The following is a 20421-nucleotide window of genomic DNA, read 5'->3' on the forward strand; positions in this document are numbered from 1 at the left end:
TGGTTAAATAAAGGTGTTCTCAACTAACCTACCTGGTTAAATAAAGGTGTTCTCAACTAACCTACCTGGTTAAATAAAGGTGTTCTCAACTAACCTACCTGGTTAAATAAAGGTGTTCTCAACTAACCTACCTGGTTAAATAAAGGTGTTCACAACTAGCCTTCCTGGTTAAATAAAGGTGTTCTCAACTAACCTACCTGGTTAAATAAAGGTGTTCACAACTAGCCTTCCTGGTTAAATAAAGGTGTTCACAACTAGCCTTCCTGGTTAAATAAAGGTGTTCACAACTAGCCTTCCTGGTTAAATAAAGGTGTTCACAACTAACCTACCTGGTTAAATAAAGGTGTTCTCAACTAACCTACCTGGTTAAATAAAGGTGACATAAGTGTAATCTGCTTTGTGTCCTCTTATGCTTGTGAATTGATTGAACTGATGGCTCATTTACAGTGTCTTACACACATAGTGGTGGCCAGCCCCTAATATTGAGTCGACAAGGTGTCGCAAGTGCTCCACATTGATCCTGGCTCATGTTGACTCGAATGCTTCCCACAGTTGTGTCAAGTTGGCTGGCTAGCTGTCCTTGGGTGGTGGACCAACCCCAGCAGTTCTTGATATAAACCGGTGCACCTGGCACCTACTACCATCCCCTGTTCAAAGGCACTTAAATCTTTTGTCTTGCCCATTCACCCTCTGAATGGCACACTTACACAATCCATGACTCAATTGTCTCAAGGCTTAAATATTCTTCTTTAACTTGTCTCTGCCTGTTCATCTACCCTGATAGAGAAATACAGCGAGATCTACAGTAGAGCTACTACAGATAGAGAAATACAGAGAAATCTACAGTAGAGGTACCACAGATAGAGAAATACAGAGAAATCTACAGTAGAGGTACCACAGATAGAGAAATACAGAGATATCTACAGTAGAGGTACCACAGACAGATAGAGAAATACAGAGATATCTACAGTAGAGGTACCACAGATAGAGAAATACAGAGAAATCTACAGTAGAGGTACCACAGACAGATAGAGAAATACAGAGAGATCTACAGTAGAGGTACCACAGACAGATAGAGAAATACAGAGGTATCTACAGTAGAGCTACCACAGAGAGATAGAGAAATACAGAGATATCTACAGTAGAGGTACCACAGACAGATAGCGAAATACAGAGATATCTACAGTAGAGCTACCACAGACAGATAGAGAAATACAGAGATAACTACAGTAGAGCTACCACAGACAGATAGAGAAATACAGAGATATCTACAGTAGAGGTACCATAGACAGATCGAGAAATACAGAGATAACTACAGTAGAGCTACCAGAGACAGCTAGAGAAATACAGAGATGTCTACAGTAGAGGTACCACAGACAGATAGAGAAATACAGAGATAACTACAGTAGAGCTACCAGAGACAGATAGAGAAATACAGAGATAACTACAGTAGAGCTACCAGAGACAGATAGAGAAATACAGAGATAACTACAGTAGAGCTACCAGAGACAGATAGAGAAATACAGAGATATCTACAGTAGAGGTACCACAGACAGATAGAGAAATACAGAGATATCTACAGTAGAGCTACCACAGACAGATAGAGAAATACAGAGAGATCTACAGTAGAGATACCGCAGACATATAGAGAAATACAGAGAGATCTACAGTAGAGCTACCAGAGACAGATAGAGAAATACAGAGATAACTACAGTAGAGATACCGCAGACATATAGAGAAATACAGAGAGATCTACAGCATAGCTACCCATAGAGAGATAGAGACATACAGAGAGATCTACAGTAGAGGTACCACAGACAGGGAAATACAGAGATATCTACAGTAGAGATACCACAGACAGATAGAGAAATACAGAGAGATCTACAGCATAGCTACCCATCGAGAGATAGAGAAATACAGAGAGATCTACAGTAGAGCTACCACAGAGAGATAGCGAAATACAGAGATATCTACAGTAGAGCTACCACAGACAGATAGAGAAATACAGAGATAACTACAGTAGAGATACCACAGACAGATGTCTCCTATAGGAGAGGAGAGAGAAGGAGGGCTGAGACAGGAACATCAGTTCCACTTCAGATTGTTTATTTTACAGATTCAGAACGGGACCCATTCAGACCAAGTGAAAAGCATGTTTTACAATGTTCAGAAAGTATTGGATTCTTATGGTAAAACTATTTCTAACATGGATACATTTACATACATACTGTATACTGTATAACAATACTGTATAACAATCTGTTACCATTAGGCACTATTGTATTAATGAATGACAATGTGAGGAGTGTTAGCCCGAACCATGTATGTCAAGGTGATCTCTGTTCAATGTCAAAGAGGGGATACTGTAGCTCTTACAGCCAACATAGTTCCTGTGTCCCATGTCCATCAAGTTCTGTCTCACTCTTTCTCTGTCTCAGTCTTTCTCTGTCTCAGTCTTTCTCTGTCTCAGTCTTTCTCTGTCTCAATCTTTCCATCTTGAGAGCTCAAGGGGCATATACTGTACCTGTAAAGTGACTACATTACCCATAGTCCTCCTCTATTCTCTTTAGCCCCACCCATCACTTATTAACAGGGCGAATCAGCTCTTTCCCTCTCCATGGCCTCCTCCATCTCATCCATCTCTCTTTCACAGTCCTCACAGCCCTCTGGCCCACATCCTCCTAGCAACACAAGAGTTGGTACATCCCCGTTCCCCACCCCCATGACAGTCCCGTCAGGCGCCCACGCCACGTCAATCATCCCGTCTGGGCACTGCAATAGGCCGCTGACAGAGTAGAGCCCGCCCCCGGGGACCACCTCATCGTATGGAGGGGCGTGGCTGGCGGCGCGGGTCTCCTCCAATCGGAGCCTCTGTTTGTGGCGCAGCTCGATGATGGTCTTGGTGTAAGAGTTGAGGGTGAAGACTGCAGCTCCCATACAACAGCTGAAGGAGATCCACGCCAGGCTGAGGAGAGACCACAGAGAGAGGGGGAGGGGTCATTAGAGAGAGAGGGCTATGAAAGAAGGGTCCCTACTATTCACTACTAAGACTGTGAATGAATACCCACGCGAATGACCAGCCGTAGTCCCAGGTCTGAGGCCTCCAGTCTTTAGGGCCAACGATGACAGTCATCTGGAACACTGTGGTGTACATCATGTGGGCCACCATACCCATCAGACCTGGAAGGGGAGAGAGAAAAGCATTGATTTACTGTTTCATTGATTCTTTAACTGAACATCTTGGCTAGAGGATGGGAGGCAGACCGAGATAAAGAGGTGAAGTCTGGAGATGGAAGGATATGAACAAGAGAAGTGCTTCATACAGTAAAGACAGGTGAGGGAGGGATGTGAGGGAGGGAGGGATGTGAGGGGAGGTGAGGGGGAGGGAGGGAGGGAGGGAGGGAGGGAGGGAGGGAGGGAGGGAGACGAGATAAAGAGGTGAAGTCTGGAGATGTAAAGAAGGATATGAACAAGAGAAGTACTTCATACAGTAAAGACAGGGGAGGGAGGGATGTGAGGGAGGGAGGGAGGGAGGTGAGGGAGGTGAGGGAGGGAGGGAGGGATGTGAGGGAGGGAGGGAGGGAGGGAGGGAGGGAGGGATGGAGGGAGGTGAGGGAGGGAGGGAGGGAGGGAGGTGAGGGAGGGAGGGAGGGAGGGAGGGAGGGAGGGAGGGAGGGAGACCGAGATAAAGAGGTGAAGTCTGGAGATGTAAAGAAGGATATGAACAAGAGAAGTACTTCATACAGTAAAGACAGGGGAGGGAGGGAGGTGAGGGAGGGAGGTGAGGGAGGTGAGGGAGGGAGGGAGGGATGTGAGGGAGGTGAGGGAGGGAGGGAGGGAGGAGGGAGGGAGGGAGGGAGGGAGGGAGGGAGGAGACCGAGATAAAGAGGTGAAGTCTGGAGATGTAAAGAAGGATATGAACAAGAGAAGTGCTTCATACAGTAAAGACAGGGGAGGGAGGGAGGGATGGAGGGAGGGAGGGAGGGAGGGAGGGAGGGAGGGAGGGAGGGAGACCGAGATAAAGAGGTGAAGTCTGGAGATGTAAAGAAGGATATGAACAAGAGAAGTGCTTCATACAGTAAAGACAGGGGAGGGAGGGATGTGAGGGAGGTGAGGGAGGGAGGTGAGGGAGGTGAGGGAGGGAGGGAGGGATGGGGAGGGAGGGAGGGAGGGAGGGAGGGAGGGAGGGAGGGAGGGAGGGAGGAGGAGGAGACCGAGATAAAGAGGTGAAGTCTGGAGATGTAAAGAAGGATATGAACAAGAGAAGTACTTCATACAGTAAAGACAGGGGAGGGAGGGATGTGAGGGAGGGAGGGAGGGAGGTGAGGGAGGGAGGGAGGGATGTGAGGGGAGGTGAGGGAGGGAGGGAGGGAGGGAGGGAGGGAGGGAGGGAGGGAGGGGGAGGGAGGGAGGGGGAGGGAGGGAGGGAGGGAGGAAGGGAGGGAGACCGAGATAAAGAGGTGAAGTCTGGAGATGTAAAGAAGGATATGAACAAGAGAAGTGCTTCATACAGTAAAGACAGGGGAGGGAGGGAGGGATGTGAGGGAGGTGAGGGAGGGAGGGAGGGAGGGAGGGAGGAGGGAGGGAGGGAGGGAGGGAGGGAGGGAGGGAGGGAGACTGAGATAAAGAGGTGAAGTCTGGAGATTTAAAGAAGGATATGAACAAGAGAAGTGCTTCATACAGTAAAGACAGGGAGGGAGGGAGGGAGGTGAGGGAGGTGAGGGAGGGAGGGAGGGAGGGAGGTGAGGGGAGGGAGGGAGGGAGACCGAGATAAAGGGTGAAGTCTGGAGATGTAAAGAAGGGGGTGCTTCATACAGTAAAGACAGGGGAGGGAGGGAGGGAGGGAGGAGGGGGAGGGGGAGGGAGGGAGGGAGACCGAGATAAAGAGGTGAAGTCTGGAGATGTAAAGAAGGATATGAACAAGAGAAGTGCTTCATACAGTAAAGACAGGGGAGGGAGGGATGTGAGGGAGGTGAGGAGGTGAGGGAGGGAGGGAGGGAGGGATGGAGGAGGTGAGGGAGGGAGGGAGGGACCGAGATAAAGGTGAGTCTGGAGATGTAAAGAAGGAGGGAGGGAGACAGGGGGAGGGGGAGGGAGGGAGGGATGTGAGGGAGGGAGGGAGGGAGGGAGGGGGAGACCGAGATAAAGAGGTGAAGTCTGGAGATGTAAAGAAGGATATGAACAAGAGAAGTACTTCATACAGTAAAGACAGGGGAGGGAGGGATGTGAGGGAGGGAGGGAGGTGAGGGAGGTGAGGGAGGGAGGGAGGGATGTGAGGGAGGTGAGGGAGGGAGGGAGGGAGGGAGGGAGGGAGGTGAGGGAGGGAGGGAGGGAGGGAGGGAGGGAGGAGGGAGGAAGGGAGGGAGACCGAGATAAAGAGGTGAAGTCTGGAGATGTAAAGAAGGATATGAACAAGAGAAGTGCTTCATACAGTAAAGACAGGGGAGGGAGGGAGGGATGTGAGGGAGGTGAGGGAGGGAGGGAGGGAGGGAGGGAGGGAGGGAGGGAGGGAGGGAGGAGACTGAGATAAAGAGGTGAAGTCTGGAGATTTAAAGAAGGATATGAACAAGAGAAGTGCTTCATACAGTAAAGACAGGGGAGGGAGGGATGTGAGGGAGGTGAGGGAGGGAGGTGAGGGAGGTGAGGGAGGGAGGGAGGGATGTGAGGGAGGTGAGGGAGGGAGGGAGGGAGGAGACCGAGATAAAGAGGTGAAGTCTGGAGATGTAAAGAAGGATATGAACAAGAGAAGTGCTTCATACAGTAAAGACAGGGGAGGGAGGGAGGGATGTGAGGGAGGTGAGGGAGGGAGGGAGGGAGGAGGGAGGGAGGGAGGGAGACCGAGATAAAGAGGTGAAGTCTGGAGATGTAAAGAAGGATATGAACAAGAGAAGTGCTTCATACAGTAAAGACAGGGGAGGGAGGGATGTGAGGGAGGTGAGGGAGGTGAGGGAGGGAGGGAGGGATGAGGGAGGGAGGGAGGGAGGGAGGGAGGGAGACCGAGATAAAGAGGTGAAGTCTGGAGATGTAAAGAAGGATATGAACAAGAGAAGTACTTCATACAGTAAAGACAGGGGAGGGAGGGGAGGGGGAGGGATGAGGGAGGGAGGGAGGGAGGGAGGGAGGGAGGGAGGTGAGGGAGGGAGGGAGGGAGGAGGGAGGGGAGGGAGGGAGGGAGGGAGGAGGGGAGGGAAGTCTGGAGATGAGGGATGAACAAGAGAAGTGCTTCATACAGTAAAGACAGGGGGATGAGGGAGGGAGGGAGGGAGGGAGGGAGGGAGGGAGGGAGGGAGGGAGGGGGAGGGAGGGAGACTGAGATAAAGAGGTGAAGTCTGGAGATTTAAAGAAGGGGAGAAGGAGGGAGGGGAGGGAGGGAGGGAGGGAGGGAGGGAGGTGAGGGAGGGAGACCGAGATAAAGAGGTGAAGTCTGGAGATGTAAAGAAGTGAGTCTGGAGATGAACAAGAGAAGTGCTTCATACAGTAAAGACAGGGGAGGGAGGGGAGGGATGTAAAGAGGGAGGTGAGAGGGAGGGAGGGAGGGGGAGAGGGAGGGAGGGGAGGGGGAGGGAGGGAGGGATGGAGGGGAGGGAGGGAGGGAGGGAGAGGGGAGGGGAGGGAGACTGAGATAAAGAGGAGGTGAGGGAGGGAGGGAGGGAGGGAGGGAGGGAGGGAGGGAGGGAGGAAGGGAGGGGAAGTCGAGATGTGAGATTTAAAGAAGGATATGAACAAGAGAAGTGCTTCATACAGTAAAGACAGGGGAGGGAGGGATGGGGAGGGAGGGAGGAGGGAGGGGGAGGGAGGTGAGGGGAGGTGAGGGAGGGAGGGAGGGATGTGAGGGAGGAGGGAGGTGAGGGAGGGAGGGGAGGGAGGAGGAGACCGAGATAAAGAGGTGAAGTCTGGAGATGTAAAGAAGGATATGAACAAGAGAAGTGCTTCATACAGTAAAGACAGGGGAGGGAGGGAGGGATGTGAGGGAGGTGAGGGAGGGAGGGAGGGAGGAGGGAGGGAGGGAGGGAGACCGAGATAAAGAGGTGAAGTCTGGAGATGTAAAGAAGGATATGAACAAGAGAAGTGCTTCATACAGTAAAGACAGGGGAGGGAGGGATGTGAGGGAGGTGAGGGAGGTGAGGGAGGGAGGGAGGGATGTGAGGGAGGTGAGGGAGGGAGGGAGGGAGACCGAGATAAAGAGGTGAAGTCTGGAGATGTAAAGAAGGATATGAACAAGAGAAGTACTTCATACAGTAAAGACAGGGGAGGGAGGGATGTGAGGGGAGGGAGGGAGGGAGGGAGGGAGGTGAGGGAGGGAGGGAGGGAGGGATGTGAGGGAGGTGAGGGAGGGAGGGAGGGAGGGAGGGAGGGAGACCGAGATAAAGAGGTGAAGTCTGGAGATGTAAAGAAGGATATGAACAAGAGAAGTGCTTCATACAGTAAAGACAGGGGAGGGAGGGAGGGAGGGAGGGAGGTGAGGGAAGGAGGGAGGGAGGGAGGTGAGGGAGGGATGTGAGGGAAGAAGGGAGGGAGGTGAGGGGGAGGGAGGGAGGTGAGGGAAGGAGGGAGGGAGGTAGGGAGGGAGGTGAGGGAGATAGGGAGGGAGGGAGGTGAGGGAAGGAGGGAGGGAGGGAGGAGGGAGGGAGGTGAGGGAGGTAGGGAGGGAGGGAGGGGAGGGAGGTAGGGAGGGAGGGAGGGAGGGAGTAGAGGCATTACCTGACAGTACGGTGCAGATGGCAGCATAGGCGTTGATTTTGAGAGCGTGTATCTCCTTATGGGAACACAACAACTCCAACCACATCAACAGAAAGCCCATTCCCAATAGACCGATGTAAGTGAACTCAGATATCACCGATAGCCATAACACACCTGGAGACACACACACACAGACACACACACACATCTGTTTTACTATCCTTGTTGGGACCAAGCAATTGATTCCCATTCAAAATCCTATTATCCCTAAGCCCTAACCCTAACCTCAACCCCTAACCCTAATTATAACCCTAAACGTAACCCCTGAGCCTAAAATAGTATTTTTCCTTGTCCCCACATGTTCGAACTTCCCCACTTCTGGTCCCCACAAGGATAATAAAACCAAATACACACACACTGTATCAATGGGAGGCCTTCAAAATAACATAATGCAAAACTAGACACCACAGGCAAAGAGACAGAGAGAGAGAGAGAGAGAGAGAGAGAGAGAGAGAGAGAGAGAGAGAGAGAGAGAGAGACCACACCTTGTGTTTCACCAGGAGTCAGCTCAATAAAGCTGCGACACTTCTCACCTGGAGGAAAGATTTAGAACAATATTAGCGGTTTGCAACTTTTTGTGAGAGAGAAAAGTAAAGTGTGCTTGTAGCCTTTCTCACCATCAACGTGTTTCTCACAGCTCTCCCAGAAGCCCGTGTGGAAGTATCTGAAGGTGTACTTGTCCTCTCCTGTCTCCCAGATGTAGTGGACAGCATTGTCCAGCTGTCTCTGGCGGATCTTAGCCAGTTCATCTCTCCTCTGGGGGGGCAGAGTTCTGTTGTATGGGTTCTGAGTTGGGCTCTCTGGGGAGAGTAGAATATTATATTTCCTCTGGGGAGACAGGGTTCTGTTGTATGGGTTCTGAGTTGGGCTCTCTGGAGAGAGTAGAATATTATATTTCCTCTGGGGAGACAGGGTTCTGTTGTATGGGTTCTGAGTTGGGCTCTCTGGGGGACAGTAGAATATTATATTTCCTCTGGGGGGGCAGGGTTCTGTTGTATGGGTTCTGAGTTGGGCTCTCTGGGGAGAGTAGAATATTATATTTCCTCTGGGGAGACAGGGTTCTGTTGTATGGGTTCTGAGTTGGGCTCTCTGGAGAGAGTAGAATATTATATTTCCTCTGGGGAGACAGGGTTCTGTTGTATGGGTTCTGAGTTGGGCTCTCTGGGGAGAGTAGAATATTATATTTCCTCTGGGGAGACAGGGTTCTGTTGTATGGGTTCTGAGTTGGGCTCTCTGGGGGACAGTAGAATATTATATTTCCTCTGGGGGGGGGCAGGGTTCTGTTGTATGGGTTCTGAGTTGGGCTCTCTGGGGAGAGTAGAATATTATATTTCCTCTGGGGAGACAGGGTTCTGTTGTATGGGTTCTGAGTTGGGCTCTCTGGGGGACAGTAGAATATTATATTTCCTCTGGGGAGGGGGGGCAGGGTTCTGTTGTATGGGTTCTGAGTTGGGCTCTCTGGGGACAGTAGAATATTATATTTCCTCTGGGGGGCAGGGTTCTGTTGTATGGGTTCTGAGTTGGGCTCTCTGGAGAGAGTAGAATATTATATTTCCTCTGTGGGGGGTGGGCAGGGTTCTGTTGTATGGGTTCTGAGTTGGGCTCTCTGGAGAGAGTAGAATATTATATTTCCTCTGGGGAGACAGGGTTCTGTTGTATGGGTTCTGAGTTGGGCTCTCTGGGGGACAGTAGAATATTATATTTCCTCTGGGGGGTTCTGTTGTATGGGTTCTGAGTTGGGCTCTCTGGGGACAGTAGAATATTATATTTCCTCTGGGGAGACAGGGTTCTGTTGTATGGGTTCTGAGTTGGGCTCTCTGGAGAGAGTAGAATATTCAATTTCCTCTGGGGGGACAGGGTTCTGTTGTATGGGTTCTGAGTTGGGCTCTCTGGGGACAGTAGAATATTATATTTCCTCTGGGGGGGGTTCTGTTGTATGGGTTCTGAGTTGGGCTCTCTGGGAGAGTAGAATATTATATTTCCTCTGGGGAGACAGGGTTCTGTTGTATGGGTTCTGAGTTGGGCTCTCTGGGGACAGTAGAATATTATATTTCCTCTGGGGGAGGGGGCAGGGTTCTGTTGTATGGGTTCTGAGTTGGGCTCTCTGGAGAGAGTAGAATATTATATTTCCTCTGGGGAGACAGGGTTCTGTTGTATGGGTTCTGAGTTGGGCTCTCTGGGGGACAGTAGAATATTATATTTCCTCTGGGGAGACAGGGTTCTGTTGTATGGGTTCTGAGTTGGGCTCTCTGGAGAGAGTAGAATATTATATTTCCTCTGGGGAGACAGGGTTCTGTTGTATGGGTTCTGAGTTGGGCTCTCTGGGGACAGTAGAATATTATATTTCCTCTGGGGGGCAGGGTTCTGTTGTATGGGTTCTGAGTTGGGCTCTCTGGAGACAGTAGAATATTATATTTCCTCTGGGGAGACAGGGTTCTGTTGTATGGGTTCTGAGTTGGGCTCTCTGGGGGACAGTAGAATATTATATTTCCTCTGGGGGGGGGGCAGGGTTCTGTTGTATGGGTTCTGAGTTGGGCTCTCTGGGGAGAGTAGAATATTATATTTCCTCTGGGGAGACAGGGTTCTGTTGTATGGGTTCTGAGTTGGGCTCTCTGGAGAGAGTAGAATATTACATTTCCTCTGGGGGGACAGGGTTCTGTTGTATGGGTTCTGAGTTGGGCTCTCTGGGGGACAGTAGAATATTATATTTCCTCTGGGGAGACAGGGTTCTGTTGTATGGGTTCTGAGTTGGGCTCTCTGGAGAGAGTAGAATATTATATTTCCTCTGTGGGGAGACAGGGTTCTGTTGTATGGGTTCTGAGTTGGGCTCTCTGGGGGACAGTAGAATATTATATTTCCTCTGGGGGGGCAGGGTTCTGTTGTATGGGTTCTGAGTTGGGCTCTCTGGAGAGAGTAGAATATTATATTTCCTCTGTGGGGAGACAGGGTTCTGTTGTATGGGTTCTGAGTTGGGCTCTCTGGGGGACAGTAGAATATTATATTTCCTCTGGGGGGCAGGGTTCTGTTGTATGGGTTCTGAGTTGGGCTCTCTGGGGGACAGTAGAATATTATATTTCCTCTGGGGAGACAGGGTTCTGTTGTATGGGTTCTGAGTTGGGCTCTCTGGAGAGAGTAGAATATTATATTTCCTCTGTGGGGAGACAGGGTTCTGTTGTATGGGTTCTGAGTTGAGCTCTCTGGGGGACAGTAGAATATTATATTTCCTCTGGGGGGGGGGACAGGGTTCTGTTTTATGGGTTCTGAGTTGGGCTCTCTGGAGAGAGTAGAATATTATATTTCCTCTGGGGAGACAGCGTTCTGTTGTATGGGTTCTGAGTTGGGCTCTCTGGAGAGAGTAGAATATTATATTTCCTCTGGGGAGACAGGGTTCTGTTGTATGGGTTCTGAGTTGGGCTCTCTGGGGGACAGTAGAATATTATATTTCCTCTGGGGAGACAGGGTTCTGTTGTATGGGTTCTGAGTTGGGCTCTCTGGAGAGAGTAGAATATTATATTTCCTCTGTGGGGAGACAGGGTTCTGTTGTATGGGTTCTGAGTTGGGCTCTCTGGGGGACAGTAGAATATTATATTTCCTCTGGGGGGGGCAGGGTTCTGTTGTATGGGTTCTGAGTTGGGCTCTCTGGGGGACAGTAGAATATTATATTTCCTCTGGGGAGACAGGGTTCTGTTGTATGGGTTCTGAGTTGGGCTCTCTGGGGGAGAGTAGAATATTATATTTCCTCTGGGGAGACAGGGTTCTGTTGTATGGGTTCTGAGTTGGGCTCTCTGGAGAAAGTAGAATATTATATTTCCTCTGGGGAGACAGGGTTCTGTTGTATGGGTTCTGAGTTGGGCTCTCTGGAGAGAGTAGAATATTATATTTCCTCTGGGGAGACAGGGTTCTGTTGTATGGGTTCTGAGTTGGGCTCTCTGGGGGACAGTAGAATATTATATTTCCTCTGGGGAGACAGGGTTCTGTTGTATGGGTTCTGAGTTGGGCTCTCTGGAGAGAGTAGAATATTATATTTCCTCTGGGGAGACAGGGTTCTGTTGTATGGGTTCTGAGTTGGGCTCTCTGGGAGAGTAGAATATTATATTTCCTCTGGGGGGGACAGGGTTCTGTTGTATGGGTTCTGAGTTGGGCTCTCTGGAGAGAGTAGAATATTATATTTCCTCTGGGGAGACAGGGTTCTGTTGTATGGGTTCTGAGTTGGGCTCTCTGGAGAGAGTAGAATATTATATTTCCTCTGGGGAGACAGGGTTCTGTTGTATGGGTTCTGAGTTGGGCTCTCTGGAGAGAGTAGAATATTATATTTCCTCTGGGGGGACAGGGTTCTGTTGTATGGGTTCTGAGTTGGGCTCTCTGGGGGACAGTAGAATATTATATTTCCTCTGGGGGGACAGGGTTCTGTTGTATGGGTTCTGAGTTGGGCTCTCTGGGGACAGTAGAATATTATATTTCCTCTCTGGGGGACAGTAGAATATTATATTTCCTCTGGGGGGACAGGGTTCTGTTGTATGGGTTCTGAGTTGGGCTCTCTGGGGACAGTAGAATATTATATTTCCTCTGTGGGGAGACAGGGTTCTGTTGTATGGGTTCTGAGTTGGGCTCTCTGGGGACAGTAGAATATTATATTTCCTCTGGGGAGACAGGGTTCTGTTGTATGGGTTCTGAGTTGGGCTCTCTGGGGACAGTAGAATATTATATTTCCTCTGGGGAGACAGGGTTCTGTTGTATGGGTTCTGAGTTGGGCTCTCTGGAGAGACAGTAGAATATTATATTTCCTCTGGGGAGACAGGGTTCTGTTGTATGGGTTCTGAGTTGGGCTCTCTGGAGAGAGTAGAATATTATATTTCCTCTGGGGAGACAGGGTTCTGTTGTATGGGTTCTGAGTTGGGCTCTCTGGAGAGAGTAGAATATTATATTTCCTCTGGGGAGACAGGGTTCTGTTGTATGGGTTCTGAGTTGGGCTCTCTGGAGAGAGTAGAATATTATATTTCCTCTGGGGAGACAGGGTTCTGTTGTATGGGTTCTGAGTTGGGCTCTCTGGAGAGAGTAGAATATTATATTTCCTCTGGGGGGACAGGGTTCTGTTGTATGGGTTCTGAGTTGGGCTCTCTGGAGAGAGTAGAATATTATATTTCCTCTGGGGAGACAGGGTTCTGTTGTATGGGTTCTGAGTTGGGCTCTCTGGAGACAGTAGAATATTATATTTCCTCTGGGGAGACAGGGTTCTGTTGTATGGGTTCTGAGTTGGGCTCTCTGGGGAGAGTAGAATATTATATTTCCTCTGGGGAGACAGGGTTCTGTTGTATGGGTTCTGAGTTGGGCTCTCTGGAGAAAGTAGAATATTATATTTCCTCTGGGGAGACAGGGTTCTGTTGTATGGGTTCTGAGTTGGGCTCTCTGGAGAAAGTAGAATATTATATTTCCTCTGGGGAGACAGGGTTCTGTTGTATGGGTTCTGAGTTGGGCTCTCTGGGGACAGTAGAATATTATATTTCCTCTGGGGGGGGGACAGGGTTCTGTTGTATGGGTTCTGAGTTGGGCTCTCTGGAGAGAGTAGAATATTATATTTCCTCTGGGGAGACAGGGTTCTGTTGTATGGGTTCTGAGTTGGGCTCTCTGGAGAAAGTAGAATATTATATTTCCTCTGGGGAGACAGGGTTCTGTTGTATGGGTTCTGAGTTGGGCTCTCTGGAGAGAGTAGAATATTATATTTCCTCTGGGGGGACAGGGTTCTGTTGTATGGGTTCTGAGTTGGGCTCTCTGGAGAGAGTAGAATATTATATTTCCTCTGGGGAGACAGGGTTCTGTTGTATGGGTTCTGAGTTGGGCTCTCTGGAGAGAGTAGAATATTATATTTCCTCTGGGGAGACAGGGTTCTGTTGTATGGGTTCTGAGTTGGGCTCTCTGGGGACAGTAGAATATTATATTTCCTCTGGGGAGACAGGGTTCTGTTGTATGGGTTCTGAGTTGGGCTGAGTTCTCTGGAGAGAGTAGAATATTATATTTCCTCTGGGGAGACAGGGTTCTGTTGTATGGGTTCTGAGTTGGGCTCTCTGGAGAAAGTAGAATATTATATTTCCTCTGGGGAGACAGGGTTCTGTTGTATGGGTTCTGAGTTGGGCTCTCTGGGGACAGTAGAATATTATATTTCCTCTGGGGGACAGGGTTCTGTTGTATGGGTTCTGAGTTGGGCAGGGTTCTCTGGGTTCTGAGAGCTCTCTAGAATATTATATTTCCTCTGGGGAGACAGGGTTCTGTTGTATGGGTTCTGAGTTGGGCTCTCTGGAGAAAGTAGAATATTATATTTCCTCTGGGGAGACAGGGTTCTGTTGTATGGGTTCTGAGTTGGGCTCTCTGGAAGAGTAGAATATTATATTTCCTCTGGGGAGACAGGGTTCTGTTGTATGGGTTCTGAGTTGGGCTCTCTGGAGACAGTAGAATATTATATTTCCTCTGGGGGACAGGGTTCTGTTGTATGGGTTCTGAGTTGGGCTCTCTGGGGAGAGTAGAATATTATATTTCCTCTGGGGAGACAGGGTTCTGTTGTATGGGTTCTGAGTTGGGCTCTCTGGAGACAGTAGAATATTATATTTCCTCTGGTAAGACAGGGTTCTGTTGTATGGGTTCTGAGTTGGGCTCTCTGGGGAAAGTAGAATATTATATTTCCTCTGGGGGACAGGGTTCTGTTGTATGGGTTCTGAGTTGGGCTCTCTGGAGAGAGTAGAATATTATATTTCCTCTGGGGGGACAGGGTTCTGTTGTATGGGTTCTGAGTTGGAATCTCTGACAGTAGAATATTATATTTCCTCTGGTAAAACAGGGTTCTGTTGTATGGGTTCTGAGTTGGGCTCTGGGGACAGTAGAATATTCTGGGGGACTGGGGAGCAGGGTCTGAATATTATCTTGGTATCCATCTGATCTGGGAGACAGTTCTGTTGTATGGGTTCTGAGTTGGGCTCTCTGTTATTTCCTCTCTTAACTTCAGTTGTGCCTATTTGTTCCACACAACACATACCTGAACATTCTGTTGTAAAACCCTAAATTCTTTCTCTTATTATATTTCTAAGACACCCACTGTTGTACACACTGGTTCTGAGTGAATCAACATTGTTATCAGGTCATTTGTGGTTAAATGAAGGTTAGACTTTGTGGTTGACGTTAATGCTGTTGTATGGGTTCTGAGTTGGGCTCTCTGGAGAGAGTTGTTATTAAAAGCATCCATTTCTCTGTGGTTGACACTGGGTCAGTTGTGAGCCTCCTGATCTCTGTAGTTAACTGGGGAGACAGGGTTCTGTGTATCAGGTGAGTCTCCCTCTGTGAATATTTAGCCAAATCTGAGCCTCCTGTCTGTGGTTAACGTGGTATCAGGTAGCTCTCCTGTATAATTAACAGGGTTCAGATCAAGATCAACCACCTGTGTTGGGTTCTAAGTGTGTATCAGGTGAGCCTCCTGCTGTGGTTAGTTGGGTGTAGTATCAGGTGAGCCTCCTGCTGTGGTTAACAGTGTGTATCAGGTGAGCCTCCTGATTGTGGTTATCCTTGTGTATCAGGTGAGCCTCCTGCTCTGAGTTATTCTTTCTCTTATCCTTTCGTGTGTATCAGGTTAGCCTCCTGCTGTGGTTAGCGTGTGTATCAGGTGAGCCTCCTGCTGTGGTTAGCGTGTGTATCAGGTGAACCTCCTGCTGTGGTTAACGTGTGTATCAGGTGAGCCTCCTGCTGTGGTTAGCGTGTGTGTCAGGTGAGCCTCCTGCTGTGGTTAGCGTGTGTATCAGGTGAGCCTCCTGCTGTGGTTAACGTGTGTATCAGGTGAGCCTCCTGCTGTGGTTAACGTGTGTATCAGGTGAGCCTCCTGCTGTGGTTAACGTGTGTATCAGGTGAGCCTCCTGCTGTGGTTAGCGTGTGTATCAGGTGAGCCTCCTGCTGTGGTTAGCGTGTGTATCAGGTGAGCCTCCTGCTGTGGTTAGCGTGTGTATCAGGTGAGCCTCCTGCTGTGGTTAGCGTGTGTATCAGGTGAGCCTCCTGCTGTGGTTAGCGTGTGTATCAGGTGAGCCTCCTGCTGTGGTTAGCTTGTGTATCAGGTGAGTCTCCTGCTGTGGTTAGCGTGTGTATCAGTTGAGCCTCCTGCTGTGGTTAACGTGTGTATCAGGTGAGCCTCCTGCTGTGGTTAGCGTGTGTATCAGGTGAGCCTCCTGCTGTGGTTAGCGTGTGTATCAGGTGAGCCTCCTGCTGTGGTTAGCGTGTGTATCAGGTGAGCCTCCTGCTGTGGTTAGCTTGTGTATCAGGTGAGTCTCCTGCTGTGGTTAGCGTGTGTATCAGTTGAGCCTCCTGCTGTGGTTAGCGTGTGTATCAGTTGAGCCTCCTGCTGTGGTTAGCGTGTGTATCAGGTGAGCCTCCTGCTGTGGTTAGCGTGTGTATCAGGTGAACCTCCTGCTGTGGTTAACGTGTGTATCAGGTGAGCCTCCTGCTGTGGTTAACGTGTGTATCAGGTGAGCCTCCTGCTGTGGTTAGCGTGTGTATCAGGTGAGCCTCCTGCTGTGGTTAACGTGTGTATCAGGTGAGCCTCCTGCTGTGGTTAACGTGTGTATCAGGTGAGCCTCCTGCTGTGGTTAACGTGTGTATCAGGTGAGCCTCCTGCTGTGGTTAGCGTGTGTATCAGGTGAGCCTCCTGCTGTGGTTAGCGTGTGTATCAGGTGAGCCTCCTGCTGTGGTTAGCGTGTGTATCAGGTGAGCCTCCTGCTGTGGTTAGCTTGTGTATCAGGTGAGTCTCCTGCTGTGGTTAGCGTGTGTATCAGTTGAGCCTCCTGCTGTGGTTAGCGTGTGTATCAGTTGAGCCTCCTGCTGTGGTTAGCGTGTGTATCAGGTGAGCCTCCTGCTGTGGTTAGCGTGTGTATCAGGTGAGCCTCCTGCTGTGGTTAGCGTGTGTATCAGGTGAGCCTCCTGCTGTGGTTAGCGTGTGTATCAGGTGAGCCTCCTGCTGTGGTTAGCGTGTGTATCAGGTGAGCCTCCTGCTGTGGTTAGCGTGTGTATCAGGTGAGCCTCCTGCTGTGGTTAGCGTGTGTATCAGGTGAGCCTCCTGCTGTGGTTAGCGTGTGTATCAGGTGAACCTCCTGCTGTGGTTAACGTGTGTATCAGGTGAGCCTCCTGCTGTGGTTAACGTGTGTATCAGGTGAGCCTCCTGCTGTGGTTAGCGTGTGTATCAGGTGAGCCTCCTGCTGTGGTTAACGTGTGTATCAGGTGAGCCTCCTGCTGTGGTTAACGTGTGTATCAGGTGAGCCTCCTGCTGTGGTTAACGTGTGTATCAGGTGAGCCTCCTGCTGTGGATTGCATGTGTATCAGGTAAGCCTCCTGCTGTGGTTAACGTGTGTATCAGGTAAGCCTCCTGCTGTGGTTAACGTGTGTATCAGGTGAGCCTCCTGCTGTGGTTAGCGGTGCTACAGTACGTACTGAACACTACAACTCTCTAACTGGATTAATGTATGGAGTTATAAAGTGTTAATCTCAATCTCACTGGATTATACACAATACAGACCAGGGAGCAGAGAGGACAGAACAAACCCCCAGGATTCATCTGCATTCCTCACACACAGCAGATGACAGCTCAGAGCAAAGTTGTTTTCAATGAGGGATGTGGAGGCAGGTTTGAAAGGTTAGATGAAATATGTACAGTATCATAAACCTTTGGAGACTAGGGGAAGAGGCCACATAAGTGGCCAGAACGTACTGCTGGGATGATCAACTGACTTCATTGAAAACAGTTGATTTGGAGTTTTTTTTAAATCAGACTGGCATCTTTTGGGTGTTTGGCCATTTGGGAGCACTTGGATGAGGGTTGTGATTGGGTTTCAACCCAAGTGGGCATGACGAGCAAGGCAGAATAACACCAAACACACACAAGCATGCACACATACAGAAGACACTTTCTCTCTCTCACACACACACACACACAGTCAGAAGACAGCATGTTATAAATGGCTGGCAGATGTCACCATGGTGTTACAGTTGTGTAATTCTTAAGTGAAACACTGTCCTTCTACTTGTCTAACACTTAGATGGGTACTTGAACCAAATGAATGCAGTTTACATCCAAATGTTTAGATAATAGCTTAGGGCTGGTAGGATCCGTAGGGCTGACTAGTGATGACAGTAACAGGATATACATATGATCACTGTGAGGCGTGGGTCAATAAGTTAGGGTGACACTGGGTGTGTTGAGAGTGCCACAGGAAATGACATCACAATTACACAGGTGACAGTAACGTGCGTGGCATACCTGTGGTGTAGGGTTCACTGTTGTTCTGCCCACAGTTCCTCATCTTGACCGGAGACAGACAGAGAGGCTTGACCACCTTGTGAGTCCCTTCACACCAGTAGGAGGTGCAGAGAGCCAGGATGGACAGGGCCAGAGCCAGAGTGGTCAGGGTCAGGGACAGCAGGGAGCGGGACCGACGAGACATGTTCTCCAACATGGCCACACCGGGAGGAGGGGAGAGGGTAAGAGAAGGTCAAGAAGGAGGGATAGGGCAGGAGGAGAGGAAGTGTGTAGAGACTCAGGGCAGGGGAAGGAGAAGAAGAGGATGAAGAAAGACAGATGGACAAACGGAGGAAGATGGGATATAAGTATCAAAAGCAGTATGTGAGGATGGAGTTGTTGTTGGTGATGTAGAGGATGATGAAGAAGATGATGACAGTTCTGGTGATTGGTTGAAATCAGTGAAAGAGAGTTTCAAAAAGAAAGAACAGAGTAAAAAAACAAGAGAAGATAAAAACAATGTGGAGAAAAGATTAGAAAATGGGGACAAAGGGAAAGCAAGAATAGAGAGAAGGGGAAAGAGAGAGTCGGATAAGATTCTGTCAAGGTAAAAGAGGGATGGAAAATAAGAGATGGACAGAATGGACAAATGAACAGAGGAGAGGGGTCACACGAGGAGAAAAGAAAGGGATGGAAGGAGGACATGTCTGTCCAACCAGGACTGAAGGTTTATGCTGTTATAGATTCCTAGGGCTCTTCACTCTAACCATTCAACAGTATTGGGAGTCAATAGATCACTAGTCCCTAGCCGCCTTTCATCATAAACCTTAGAGAGCTATCGGATATGCTATCTAGATCTCTGTCGCCTAACTTTTCACTCTAGTCCTACAGTGAGTTTTGATCATACAGAGTTGATACAGATACTATCAGATCCAGACGTAAAACGTATCATCAATGGAGAGATTATTGGAATACATTTTGCTTTGGCGTACAAGTGTTTTCCGTATGATCACATTTTAGGGCAGATACAGTATATCTTACTCACACTAATGCTCAGGGTGACGGGTCGTACAAGTCCAAGAGCTCATAGTGTGTATGCATATGGTTCTGGAGGTATTAGTAATCCATAACGTTCTGTGACCTGCACCCTGTTATTAACTTTCTACTTCCCGATTAAGAGGTTCTGGCCTGCCTCTACCTCTCACAGCATCCTCCTCACAACTTAAAGTAGAGGAGGAAAAAGATGGAAGGAATCAAATGTACAGATTGCTTTTTTTAAATGAAATCATTAGTTAAGCCTCTGATCTAAATCATTTTTCTGGTATTCCATGTTAATCTGCTCTAATCTGTTTGTGTTAGGTGTGTTAGAGTGTGAAACCCACTCTGGCTCTCTCTCCTGGTCTCTCTCTCACACTGTTTGCGATCCCTGCAATGTTAACACAGGACAGATTAACCAGTTAGTATGACTGCCGATCACTGTAATACCACTAGAACAGTACGTTAAAATCCCAGTGCCATTTCACTATACCTGCATTTTGCTACACCCACAATAACATCTGCTAAAAATGTGTATGAGAACAATAAATTGTGATTTTCCCTATAATCCTCAGTTTCCAACAGCAACATTCTCTTTCAGTCATTTCAGTTGCAATTTTTGTATTTTTTAAAGGACTGGACAGTACAAGATATATAAACTATACAGAGCACATGAGGAAGTACATAATTATTTTCTCCATGCCAAACTCTTAACAGCTTATTCAGTTCTAAGAACTACTAATTCTTAGCCTGAAATTTGGCACCAAATCGAAACTGCATCGTTGCCTCACTACAGAAGAAACAGAGGTCTATTTTTCGAGACAACATCCATCACTACAATGCAATCTTTCTACTGCCGCCTTTTAATTTCCTCCATCACAATCTTTCCTTCTTATCCTCTTTCGTATTTCTCCTCAGTCCTCTCCGATATGCTGAGACATTCATGTTGACCAAGCAATAACTTTGCACACATTTTTTGGTATTTTTGATTTTTGTCATCCCTGGTTTAACCAAAGTACTCTGCACTACTCCTCTCTCTAATACCCCTTTGTCAGAATGATCAGTTATGACCCTTACCTCTCCAGCCAGATGCTCCTCTCTCTCTTTATCCTCCTTTCCCACTCTCTCTCCTGTGTTGCTCCAGGACGAATGTGATTCCCCCGCCACACTCCTCCTTTTTCTGTCTTTCTTGGGAATTTGTGTCACAGACCCATCCCAAATCCATGTAATCCCTCTAAGTCCATCTGTTACTGTACTTTCTCCCATATCAGTCTCACTCCCTCCCTAGTACCCCCTCTACTTTCTTGACTAACCTCAACTCAACTTTCACCCACTCTTGGCACCATCCCGTCATGTCATTACAGTGTTTGAATTGTTGCACTCATCTC

General features: G+C 48.7%; 1 protein-coding gene across 1 annotated transcript; it reads right to left on the minus strand.

Annotated features, from left to right (window-relative positions):
* Nucleotides 1-2119: 2119 nt before the first annotated feature.
* Nucleotides 2120-19418, minus strand: LOC135574974 (germ cell-specific gene 1-like protein). The gene is made up of 6 exons (XM_065027110.1): nucleotides 18020-19418; nucleotides 8358-8540; nucleotides 8226-8273; nucleotides 7702-7854; nucleotides 3069-3180; nucleotides 2120-2965 (listed from the first exon to the last, which is right to left on the minus strand). Exons 1-6 carry the CDS (start codon nucleotides 18213-18215, stop codon nucleotides 2587-2589), a joined length of 1071 nt encoding a protein of 356 aa, XP_064883182.1. The 5' UTR covers nucleotides 18216-19418; the 3' UTR covers nucleotides 2120-2586.
* Between the last annotated feature and the right edge of the window lie 1003 nt (nucleotides 19419-20421).

Source organism: Oncorhynchus nerka, linkage group LG14, assembly GCF_034236695.1.
Source record: "Oncorhynchus nerka isolate Pitt River linkage group LG14, Oner_Uvic_2.0, whole genome shotgun sequence".
NCBI classification, from domain to species: domain Eukaryota; kingdom Metazoa; phylum Chordata; class Actinopteri; order Salmoniformes; family Salmonidae; genus Oncorhynchus; species Oncorhynchus nerka.

Bases quoted from the DNA above. Each gene is read 5' to 3' on its own strand.
- LOC135574974 (XM_065027110.1), bottom strand. From the start codon at position 18,215: ATGTTGGAGAACATGTCTCGTCGGTCCCGCTCCCTGCTGTCCCTGACC. The intron at 3,181-7,701 runs GTAATGCCTCTA...CTCCCCTTCCAG, and splicing joins CATCTGCACCGTACTGTCAG to GTCTGATGGGTATGGTGGCC. The intron at 2,966-3,068 runs GTGGGTATTCAT...GTCTCTCCTCAG, and splicing joins GACTACGGCTGGTCATTCGC to CCTGGCGTGGATCTCCTTCA.